Source organism: Podarcis filfolensis (genome assembly GCF_964270895.1).
Source record: "Podarcis filfolensis genome assembly, chromosome: 6".
NCBI lineage: Eukaryota > Metazoa > Chordata > Lepidosauria > Squamata > Lacertidae > Podarcis > Podarcis filfolensis.
In genome coordinates this window covers 30,436,601-30,449,290 of record NC_139609.1, presented here as the reverse complement: position 1 = coordinate 30,449,290, position 12,690 = coordinate 30,436,601, and the positions used below count along the sequence as shown (strand labels likewise).

The window sequence follows — 12,690 nt, the reverse complement described above, 5'->3', positions numbered from 1 at the left end:
CAAGTTCTATAAGAGTTTAGATAAACAAATGAACAGAGAGTCAGTGTGGCATCGTGGAGCAGGAAGATCAAGGTTCAAATTCCCACTCAGCCATTAAACCGACTGGGGGTTCTTCAGCCAGTCACATTCTCTGTCTCTCTCTCTGTGTGTGTCTAACCTATTTTACAGGGTTGTCGTGAAGGTAATAGGGAGAACAACTGTATACCAACCATTGGGCCTCTAGTTCCTCTTGAACCCTTTGGACCAATTTCTCCAGGCTGCCCGCGGTCACCTGTGGCGCCAATCTCTCCTGGGGGGCCATGCTGTCCCTTTGCCCCCTTTTGGGGAGGTTAAGAGTCAAAGATAAGATAATACAAGATGTTATTCCAAATGCAAACTGCACTGGAGAGCCAGACAAGAGTCCCAAAATCCTGTTAACATTCCGTTTCAAAACTGTTTGTTTACGACCTGTCCATTATTAATAAATAAATGCTAGGCCCTCAATTAATACAAATACATGACAGAAGAACAAAGATGAATTACCTTTTTTCCTGGGCGGCCCCTTTGACCTAGATTTCCTGGAGCTCCTTCGGGCCCCTGAAATATTTGTTATGAAGGAAGAGAGCTTTGAGAACATGTTTAAACTTTGGTGTGAACTGCATAATCTTAGCAAGGTCTTATAACGAGGGTTATGGGAAACTCTTATTAAACATTAGTACGACTGTTCTATTTTGGAGAAGAGTGATATAATGCTGGTGATTTTTATCAAGCCAGTGAAAATGCCACAAAAATCTAACATGTCTGAACAGAAAACAACAGCTGGAGACTAAAATAAATTTTGTGCTCAAGCCAAACACTTCATTTAGTAGGGATCTATATTCAACCAGGGAAGGACTAAAGAATGTCAGATTCAGGCCAGAGAAGTATCTCCAGTGAAAGTAGATGTATTTGCATTACTACGGTTCCTGACTAGGCCAGTTACTCACTAAGGTAGGGATCAAGACCACTGGGGCAGACACATGTCCAGGCTTCAAGTTTTCCTCTTAAGCAACACAGGACATGTTCAATCATCCCTACATGTACTTGATCGGGAAAACTTTTGGGATACAAGAAGATATTCTGGATTTGCATTGGCACGGTGCAAATCAAAGGCTTAGGAACCACCACAACTGAAGCAATATGTAGTCCACTAATACTAAATATATTATGTAGCCACCGTCCCCATATTCCCAGTGTTTTGAAAGAGCGCAGAGGTCAACAAGTGTCCTCTCATTGAGCAAGTTAGTGCTCCCCTTTTATGTGGCAGTCAGGGATAGAAGCCCCAACTACCACTTGGCACAATGGAAAGAGAACTTTCCCCTCTGGTCCTGAAAACTCTCCTTCTCTGTGTCCCACCCAGCGCTTTCAAACACCTTCCATGTTACTAATATGCACCTATATTAAATGTAGGAGGAAATTAGGGTTGCCATATTTCAAAAAGTTGTTGAGGGTTTTTTGGAGAGGGGAGCAGGCCAAGTTGTTCAGCTTTTTTTGCAAAATCTCCGGGGGGAAAATGAAGTTCTCTTAGGAAATTTGCCTAAAAAATCCCAGATATGCCCAGGAAATTCTGGACGTATGACAGCCCTAAAACAGTTCTAGCAAGATTGTTCTCTCATCCTGGAAATTATAGCTCAATTATCACTGACAAACTACAGCTTAAAACTGGAAGCCACAGTTCCTGGCCTAGGCGTGAACAGTATTGTGTACCTGTTCTCAACCGCATGGCAGGACTTGGTGGAGGAGCCATAGCTCAGCCGTAGAGTATCTGCTTTGCTTCTAAAATCCAAGGAAGTCACTGCTACACAGTGTTGATATTATTGAGCAAGAAAGACCACTGTGTCTGACTCAGTAGAAGACAGTTTCCTTTCCTGTGTTTCTAACAATTTTGTTGTTGTTTTGTCTCACTGATTTTCTTCGCATACATTAAGTGGATGTTTCATCACTCTGTTTAATTTCCCAGCCCCATCACCAATGTTTTTTATGGCTACAAGAAACAGTAATTTAGGAATAGAGGAAAGCTGTTGATTGCCACACTACAAAAAAACAAACAGCACATCCAAAGTAAGAAGATTTCAGCAGGCATTTTCATCAACAGCTGACTTCCGGATTAGACTCATTAACTGATAACACTTTGGATATGCTTGGTGACTAAGAAAAATAACTAGAGGACAACGTGTTGCAGTTGACCAGATTTTGTTTGTCTCGTTCTTGGCTTTTCTAGCCAATGCATTATGCAAAGCAAAAGCATTTCTGGTTTGTTCCAAACCGTGTGGTTATCTTGAAAGATCAGCAGCATTGAAGGCCAAGCTAGCCGAGATGCCAATCATGCAATTAGCAGCTCCTGAATAACATCTGTGACCTCACAGACCATGCCAGAGTCCCAATTAAGATTGCTGCTCCCTCCCTGTGCCCACTATTTACTTTTCGAAAGCCGCTCATGCAATAATTGCTAGCCGAATGAACAGCATGCATCTCGTTTTTATCAGCCAGGTTTCCTTCAGGAGGATGGACGGAACAGAAATTTAACAACAGCAACAATCTCATTTAGTTTGGTCCCTGGACAAAATGGCCCGTGCATATGTTCTAGAGCTTAAGGGAAATATATATTATAAATGGCATCTTAAATGGATAGTGGCAAACAAGTGTTCTGATTATACCATGTTGTTGATATGTCCTGCAAAATTTGAGACAGAATAGGGGCTGCATGGAGCATCTTTGGAATACACTGTGCCTTCTTATGATATAAAAATATACAGTGAAATGGTATGTGTCAGAGCTGCCCGAGGTCCCAGCTCACAAAGGACCAACGCCGCTTCATTGTTAAGTACGAAAGTCTTTATTGAAGTTCAGTTCCACTTCCAGAGCCACAGCGTGCAGCTCTACGTCTCAAACTCTAGATCGCTGATGCTCCGTCTGAATCTCCTCCCCCCAGACACCAGTTTAAGACTCTAGCCTTGCTCCACCTCTTCCTCTGTTCTTTCCGCCTCTGGTTCCGCCTGTCCGTCGGGGTCTCGCCCTTTCTAGACTCTTCTGACGCTGAATCCCCTGAGCCTTCCCCCTCCCTCCGGCGGGCTTTAGGAGCTGGTTCCCAATCCGGGTCTCCTGCTGTCCCCCGCGCCTGTACATTTGAACTTGGCGCGCGCGCCCAGCCAGCAACTTTCCTCCTGACCGTTTCACTGCTGCTGTCACTGCTTCCCCCTTCGGGGAGGCTAGCTGCAACTGGCCTCCCCTCCGTTCCCCCACTCTCCGATGGAGGCGTGGTCAGCCCTGACTCATCTTCTCTCCCCGCTGGAGGAGACGCTGGTCCTGACACATGTGACTCTTCCCCCCCACTACGCCATGGTGGGGAAACTGGTCCTGATCCCCCGCTGCTGCTTTGGGGTTCCCCACTGGCTCCTTGTTTCTGGTGCGTCCCCCCTGGGACCCCCCTTGCCCTGACCATCGGCGCCCCCTTCTGGGAATCTTCTGATTCGCTGGAGAAGCTCATGGAATCTCTCGGGTCACTGTCATACTCCCCTACGCTGCCCTCGGATTCTTCCCCTTCGCTCTCCATTTCCTCTCTCCCCTGTGCTCCTGCTCCCGAGCCCCTGACAGTATGTGACATGCTAAATCTATCTCATGGTCCAATAAAAAATACTGGCATTAATATCTGTTGGGATGTACTTAAAACGAAACTCTGAGTAATCAGGATAGGGTTGCCATATGAACTGGAAAATTCTGGTAATGTCCAGGGTAGCAATGGGTGGGGTCTCTAAACCTACTATTCACGTACGAAGTTACTATGTGATAATGTGTGAATAATAATAATGTGAAGGAAGTGGATATGATTTACTACATTTTACCTAGATATATGCAAAGAATGAATAGCAGAGCTGACACCAACATCAAACATTTGGTTTTAACAAACCTTGAAGATACATGCTACATAATAAAAAGAAGAGTTAAATCAGGGAGAAATAGCACCAGAACATTTTACAGCAAAACAATAATCATACCGCAAGGAAGAGACGCTTATAATGTAAGCTACACGTCTTACTCAGAAGTGAACATGACTTAATTAAGTGAGACTTAATCCCAAGTAAATATGTATAGAATTGCAGTCTCAAATCTTCTGATTTTATGCATTGTCTGTTGAAGATCTACATCTCTGAAGCATATATTTTTTTAAAGAAGTCAACATGTTGAAAGCTCTGATTTTGAGCAGGATTTCCACACTTCATTTCATTCTAAGACAAACAACTCCATGCAATGAGTAATGTTCTGCTGGATTAAACCATTGGGATGAAAGTCTGTTTTGAGACCAGAGTCTTCCCATAGGATTAGGTGGGGCTTTGAACAAGCATTCAACAAGCAATGGAAACAGGAAGGAGAAGTGAACACGCGCTTTCTGTTTTCATGCTTCTGTGTAATGTCTGAAGCGGGAGCACAGATGTGTAGAAACGAAAACTGGGAGGATAAGTGCCACTGCTTATTACGTGAAGTCAATCTGAGACACAGTTAATTCTCCACAACCATCCACAGTGGTGGTCCCATTACTGTGCTTGCCAGCAGAAGTGATAATTAGTGCTAGCTGTGAGACAGAAACCTATCCAAATTGAGTTGGACTGGAATCAACAACTCCCCCCCCCCCCATATGAGCCACTCAGCTGTTGCAACTTTTGGCCATGGCTTCCAAGGCCTATATCGACAATTTCTGTACACTAAATGTGTAGTTCTGATTGGGTAGTCATTGGAGAGGATCCCAACATTTCCCCCTAAAGCAGTGTTTCTGATGTGTAGGAAATCATATTTTCTAGGACTCAAACCACATTTTGTTCCTGGGAAAATGCAGTCGTCCCCTCGCAGTGTCATAGGAGGCACCTAGTGGGATCAAAGGCAATAAGCAATATAACTCCCCTCCCACCTGTTTCATGGGTTTTGTATTTAACTCTTTATATACCACTCGCACAAGAGACCACTCATATAACGTGCTTACCTGCCAAGTTCCCTTGGAGTGAATAGGTCACATCGCTATTATTTGCACTATAATTCCAAGATTACTTACTGGAATGCCCCTTATGCCGGGTGCACCTGAAGGGCCTGGGATTCCTGGGATTCCGGTCTCTCCTTTTTCACCATCTTCTCCAGGAAGCCCTCGGTCTCCTACACTGCCCTAAAACAGTCACATGCATAAGCAAAGGTCAAGAGGGGATGGGATCTGTTTATCAAGTTCAACCACCTTGGAAGTGTTTACATGATTCTGATCAAACTAAGCCCCTTAAAGCAAAATATACATAGGAGGCTTAGTTTGGTCAGAAACGAGTATACACTTACAGAGCTAACACTAACCATACTACTTCTGGTACACGAGCCACCATAGCTGCTAGAGGGCCATGAAAATTTCTGCCCCAGGCTTTTTAGACTCGTCTACCCATGTACTATCTGAAACCAAAGGGTCAAATCAGTTGCCAGATGTGAATTTTTTTTCCCAACTCTCCTACCCCTCTAAATCACCATCTTACTCCTTCCGTTTTGTTGCAATGTCTGCATGAAGCCTGCTTTACCAATCACAGGAAACCAGCTTGAAATACATTCCGCAATACAGTGAAGGAGTGGTGACAACAGCTCTTTCGGACAGGAATTGTGCAAAGATGCAAATTCTCTGTGCCTTTTGTCTCTGTGATTTCTTATTGCAGCATCAGTGTGACATTGCTGGACAACTTCTATGCACACAAATGCGGCAATGCTGTATTCTGTTATATATTTTGTTTAAAGAAACACGGTACAAAGACAACGCTGGGGCTGTTCAGTTGTTAAAACGTACCTTTGGTCCATCCTTCCCTTGGACACCATCTTCCCCCGGTGGTCCTGGTACACCCTATTTTTCAGAAGAAATAAATCCAAATGTTGTCACCTTCAAAAACTGTGGTGTACAAATACCTAAAATCGAGGTACATTAGCCCGGGGAACAACAGTAGAAGGAACACCATGTGAGGGGTTAGAACAAACAACATATTAAGGAGGGTTGCCACTGTCTTCCCACAACACCAAGACCTGCCTGAAAAGGAGAGGGGATAAACAGGGACAAACTTCCTGAGCATATCTTGGCAGAGTGAGCTGTGAATGACAGTTCAATAGGGATTTCAGCTCCCTATACCTGAGATGTGTGTAGCTGGAGGAGGTGAGCAGGAGGCAAGGAGGGGGTTACAGGGGTCTGAACTTTTAAAGCAAGGCTTAGCACCCTCTGCAAAATGGGAAATTTCTATGGGCTTACATCATAATTTGAAATACGTCTGAACCGAAAGAGCTAATGTGTTTATTGGCAAGCAGCATATTCCTTTCACTTATTCAAAACAACTTAACATTCTGGAAGAAATGGTTTTAGGTTGATGACAACAGACTGCTGGCTTTCGTATTTTCGAAAGCGCGATTGGTATTTGCCTCTTTTTCACAGAATGCCCTGGTGCAACCTGAGATTGTTAAGATATATATAAAATCAGGCCCATTAATCAGCAAAGCTATGCTTTCATTATCATTCTAAGATTGTAGTTGGGTTTCAATAATAATAATAATAATAATAATAATAATTATTATTATTTATTTATACCCCGCCCATCTGGCTGGGTTTCCTCAGCCACTCTGGGTGGCTTCCAACCGAATATTAAAAACAATATAGCATCAGACATTAAAAACTTCCCTAAACAGGGCCGCCTTAAGTTGTCTTTTAAAAGTAAAATAGTTGTTTATTCTATCATGTCTTCTACCAGAAATGTCTTTTTCTAGCCTGAAGATGAGTTCATTGTTTTTGCTTGGATTGAATAACAACATTATTTTAGTGTCTCCACTGATGACCATGTATTTTTGTTGCCTTCATGTTGAAGAGAAATCAGAATTATAGAAGTCTAGAATGCAGCAAAACTGTCAAATGCCTACATAATTGAAAATGAGCTATAATAAACATACCATGCCACACCACGAGGCAGCGATCGCCACCATATCTTGCCATTAGGTTTCCCTCCTCTTTGTCCTTTTTATACTCTATCTATGGGTCTCTTGCTGTGATGCCATGATTCCAAAAAGATTTTGTGCCCCACAAAATATTTACATTATTTTAAAAGCTATTTTTAATGACAAAATGTCCTTGTAACCCCATCAAAACCCATCCAAATGTGCACTTTTATACTTTGGCCACACTCATTTTTACATGCAGCCCTTGAAGGGTTAACCAAAGGGGCCAAACGGGCCCTTATGCCGAAAAAGGTTAGCCACTGCTGCCTTGGATTTATGTCTCTTCCTCTTACTCAATCCGATCCAACCCACAGTTTGCCACTGCATACAAATCATCAAACTATGGTTTGCGCTTGACCTCCAAACCATAAGCGAAAGCCAATATTTTGACTGTGATTTCCAGTTCTGGTTTGGAGGCAAGCACAAGCAATAGTTTGCTGTAATTATGAACTATGGTTTGCCCTAAACAAGCAGATGTGAATGGAATTACAGTAGACAAGGAAAGGAGGGAGGGGAGGAAACAAACATGCAAATCTAATTCATGTAACACTAAGTTTGACAAGTGAACCATTGTGTTCAGGTTTCTTGGACCAATATTAATATCTTTTTCAAAGAGGAACAAGGCCCAACCGTGCTCTTTGACTCACATTAGCCAAGACTGAAAATAAAACAAACTCTGATATGAATTAAAATGCCTATTGCAGTTATTCCCAAAACTGTGTTCAAGGCCGCATTGGCATAAGTATGCTACAAGGAAAAAGAAATACGATTAATTAAGGTTTCTTGTGAACCTGTTTCTCTGCAGGATTTACTGTTCTAGCCTTCCTTGCTTCCAATGCATCTCTACTGGGAACAAGTTATTCTTATATCACCAGGTGTGACTGGATCTTGTCATCCATTGCTATGGGCTTACCTTCTTCCAATAAAGAGGCACACCCAGATCACTGATGTAGAAACTGATGGGGGAAGGAGGTAAATCTTACTCAAGAATGCTCTAAAAAGTAATCCTATTCAGATGTAAGAATGAAGTGTGTTTCCATTTTTCATTCCGGAAAGAAACATGTCTCCGTTATGAGAAGTTTAGATAAGGCTGACCTAAAACCTTCTTATACCTACTGTGGTCCTATTAACATAAGTTTATTGTCTTTTTCAAAAATAAGATACCTACACTAATCATAACTAGTCATATTTAAGCCTCTGCTTCTGATGATGCTGAGAATTTTCCAGGCATAGGAGTCCAAGAGTCTCCTTCATCCCTTCTCTGGTTTCATAATTTGCATACCGCTTTGCATTTCTAAAATTCAGGGCTCTCTTTAGTTCCAAAATATGTTTCATATTTACCACTTACTCTTAAACCTTGTTCTCCTGATTCTCCAGCATTGCCAACAGGTCCAGCATCTCCCTGTGACATACAACACAAAAACATGAAGCCGATGGACTACATAACAGGAGCAACAGAACAAAACATTATATCTAACATGGCAGAAGTCTTGTAACAAAATAAACTCAAGCAGCAACAACATTTTGTTTTGCATGCAAACAGTAAACATATATTGTTTGGTTGGAGAACTAAATTGCAAAAATCAGAGAACTGAATTTTGAAGTGTTTTAGTTTGTTGGTTCAAGAAGTGAAAATCAGGCAGCATTTTATTAAAATGGTAACAAATCAATTTTATCCTTCATCCTTACTTAGAAGTGTGTCTGTTTCCCACATTGCTGGGCTTCAGACATCAATCTGAAACGTTTTAAATTTGCCCAGGCTTTCAAAAATTAATAAGGGGTACATCAATAATGTACATCAATAATGAACATATTTCTTTTTAAATTAAACTATTACAAATGAGGTGTGTGTGTTTAGTGCTGGTTTATTGCATTTTGTTTGTATGCTTGATTTACATTGCCCTGGGCTCTTACTGAGAAAAGAAAGAAAAATTATTTTGCAGCGAGACAAGCAGGTAGATTTGCAACAAGTACTTTAGAATTTTGCAAGCATGTCTATTTGTTTGTCTTATTTATAACTCGCTCAATTAATTATATCAATAGAGAAATTGGCAGCCTTTCTTCTTTCTTTGAACCACAGGGATTTGGGTTCCAGGCATGCATACCTAGCACACAGGCCCATTTTATTTTTAACAATAGCCATTCAGCTCAGCAAGAACATGCCATACTCAGGTGCACCTGAGATGTAATCTAATGTGGCCTGAGAGGCAACTCCCCACCTCTTTCTCCCCATATCCCAGAAGGTCTCCCTGAAACAGAATGCCAACAATTACCTTTGTGCCTGGTTCTCCTTGTGGCCCTGGGTCCCCCTCTGGGCCAGGTGGTCCCTGAATTGAAAACATAAGCAAGCTTATTCACTATCTACCACTAAATGCTTCCCACCATAAAAGCAAGATGGAGCACACAAAGAGGATCATACAGCTAGAGGGGGAGGGATTAAAACTGGAGGTACACTTCTCCCAACAGGTTTGTGCGTTAACAGGGGACTTCTACAATGTCCCATAAAAACCTTTCTAAGGTGCTTGAATGCCATCTCTTCTACAGGTCTTGGAGCTTCTTACCTTGTCCAGGTCAACAATGGCCACTGATGATCCCCTACACCTGCTTTCCTTCCAGACATGTGTCCTGTTCACATCCCAACATCCTTCCCTATGTATTGCATCCTGCTTGGGTTGCATAGCTGAACATCTGATAACACACTTCCAACCTCTTTCCAAGCAAAACTATTTCCCTGTGTGATAGCCAATGGGCACACTTAATCGGCATCATCCTAATTCACACACCTGTGACCTTGGAACGCTCAGTTTTGCTGAAGGTGGCTATCCTAAAATTGTATGCATTTCCTCCCCTTTTTTCAATAAACTCATGCCAGACTCCTGGCACTTCTTTGTCCTTAGACCGTTGGGGCAAATTATGACCCAGCCTTTTTTCCTTCTTTTTTAACACATATACAGAATTCACACATTATGAAGTGTACGATAACGCTAGCCAGCTCCCCTCCCAGGGCCAGAAGAGGGGCAGCGAGTGACCGGGCTGCTTGCAGCCAGCCACACCCATGTCTTTGTAAGGAGCAGTATCTGCAGAGCGCAGTAACTCGAAGCGCAATAAAACAAGGTGTTCCTGTGCAATACTCACTTCAAAGCCTGGTTCTCCTACAGGACCAGCATCACCTTGTTGTCCCCTTGGTCCCTAGTATTAAACAAAAGTTTATGTATGCATGCCATTCAGTTATCTTTTGTAGAAACTAGTACAATTACTTACTACAGCAGCTCTTCTCATAAGAAATGAATGGAAGGATTGCTTTTATAGACCTATACCTGTAGTATTAGCACATATCAGAATATATACGAGAATCAGTCTGCTCTGTCTAAGGATTATTCTCTTCCAACTTGGACCAGAAATAAGCTTTCTGTCTCTGTTACCCTGTCCTCCTTTTGACTAATATAGACTTTGTTTAGATAGGACATAATTTGTTTCCTGCTTTGTTTTGTTAAGGCAGCCTGGAATTTAATTAAGTGAAAGTAACTACGAATAACAGCCTTGTTAGTCGTTAGTTCAAAGAAAAGAGTGAGCATTTATTATTATTGTATTATTATTATTATTATTATTATTATTATTATTATTATTATTATTATATATACTGCTGACTGTAAAAACAAACAAACCTCAAAGCAATTTACAAAAAAAAGAGGGACTCCCTTTATGCTGCAAAACAAGTACATGTTAGCCTAGTGGGAGTTTGGAAACTTTTACATGCAAATTGACTAGTGCTAGTCTTTCACCTGAGTTTGGAAGCTTTTTTTTTTTTTTTAATAACATGGGAGGGTGATCTTGTGGAAGAACCCCTGCCTTTCCCTGTCATCTGCATACTTCCCCCCCTTATTCTCTTCACCATCCCTCCTCTCTGATTCCCAATAAAACATACAAGATGGGGAAGGGAATCCTTATCAGTTTTATCTGCATATTTACAAAAACTATGCAAACCACCAAGCGTGAATGAAACCCTGTATCTTATTTATTAATTGTTATTTACAATTTTACCCCACCTTTCCTCCCAAGGGTTCAAGGTGGCATTTTATGGTTTTCCCCTTCTCTCATTTTATACCCATAATAAGCCTGTGAAGTAAGCTAGCTTAAAAGGCTGTGGCTGCCCCAAGATTACCTAGTGAGCATCCTGACTGATGTGAACTATGGTCTCCCAGAGGTGCCATCGTCTCAAGACAATTGAGGGGGCCCAACACTGTATCCCGATGTCACAAGGAGCCAGACGGCAGAGCCTAACACCCTCTGAAGAGTGAGGGTGCCCAGACCCCTCAAAAAAATATTGGGGCTGGAGGGCCGAAACTGCTTGGCCCCTAGGAGTTGGCACGCCTGTTCTAGTCTAACCAGTAGGCCACATTGGAGCAGGAGGAGAAGGAAAGCCTATGTCGCAAAGTGGGGAAAGCAAATGAGCCCATGGAAAAGCTGACAGAAGGCAGAGAGACAGGCAGGGTAGCAATCACAGACAAAGTTGAAGTGGTGGGGGAGGAAATTCCTCTCCCCTAGCACTACAGTAAACAGGATACTGCTGAGAACTTATCAACAGGTGCCTTCCTGAATTTTAAAACAAGGTCCAAATTACTTCAAGGAATTGGAATTTCACCATTAGGCAGAAATCCATATGGCAACCTAAGCGCTTTGAGCACCTCCGCTGTATTCTGCTGCTTCGGGTGTCATGAAGATTAGGGTTTGATCGAACAGTCGAATGTTTTTTCCATACTATTCCCACGGAGCTCAGACAGGCTTGGCACAGACACCTTTTTCTCATGACTCCGGTAGAAAACCAGAAGTCAAAGCATGTAAGTGAACAATACTGGAAAGCGCAGGTAAAACCAAGAACACAAGTGGTCACCAGCACAGATTTTAATGAGGCGGTGTGACACTGAGGTGAAATCCCTTTCAAAGTATAGCCAGTACTACCTTGCAACCTCAATGGAAGGATCTTTGTTATGCACTAAAAAGGGCATAGAATTCCAGAGCAAATGCCCATCGGTCACGTATGATCTAGTTGAGATTCCTGCATTGCAGGGAGTTTGACTAGATGATCCTCAGAGTCCCTTCCAATCCCACAATTCTATGATTCTATGACTGGTTGCTTAGACGCTGGGTTTCTCTAACTTGGGTCTCCAATTGTTGTTGGACTACAATTCCCATCATCCCTGGCCACTGGTGCTGCTAGCTAGGGATGATGGGAGCTGTAGTCCAACAACAGGTGAAGAGCTAAGTCTAGAACCCTGGGCTTAGAGCATCTTGCCCAAGTTTTTAAGAACACAGAACAAGCACGTCTTTGCTTTTTGTGTCCATCTGCAACGTGCAATTTCCCTAGCAAAGCCATTTCAACCTTTTGACACTGGGATAGGGAACCTGTAGCTCCCTAGATGCTGCTGGACTGCAATTCCCATCAGCCCCAGGCCAGCATGGCCAATGGTCAGGGATGATGGGAGTTGGAGTCCAACATTCATCTGGAAGGCCTCACGGTCCTCATCCCTTTAGCTGCTCACATTTTCCTCCTGAGCTCATGCAGTGAAAATATGCGTGAGGGATTGTCCCACATGATATATAGATAACACGCTCTCTCACACACATTTATCTGTGTTTCCCCCCACTATGCTGTGAGATATGATTTTTCTCACCCTCTGCTTTCTA

At 42.5% G+C, this 12,690-nt stretch overlaps 1 protein-coding gene across 1 annotated transcript in view; it reads right to left on the bottom strand.

Annotated features, from left to right (window-relative positions):
- COL24A1 (collagen type XXIV alpha 1 chain) overlaps nucleotides 1–12,690 on the bottom strand; it is a 168,085-nt gene that overhangs the window by 32,911 nt on the left and 122,484 nt on the right. The window contains exons 33-39 of the mRNA XM_083620538.1: nucleotides 10,141–10,194; nucleotides 9,279–9,332; nucleotides 8,354–8,407; nucleotides 5,822–5,875; nucleotides 5,063–5,170; nucleotides 523–576; nucleotides 210–317 (exon numbers count right to left, since the gene is read on the bottom strand). Coding sequence (XP_083476664.1) covers nucleotides 210–317; nucleotides 523–576; nucleotides 5,063–5,170; nucleotides 5,822–5,875; nucleotides 8,354–8,407; nucleotides 9,279–9,332; nucleotides 10,141–10,194 — 486 coding nt within the window. The remainder of the gene's footprint in view (nucleotides 1–209; nucleotides 318–522; nucleotides 577–5,062; nucleotides 5,171–5,821; nucleotides 5,876–8,353; nucleotides 8,408–9,278; nucleotides 9,333–10,140; nucleotides 10,195–12,690) is intronic.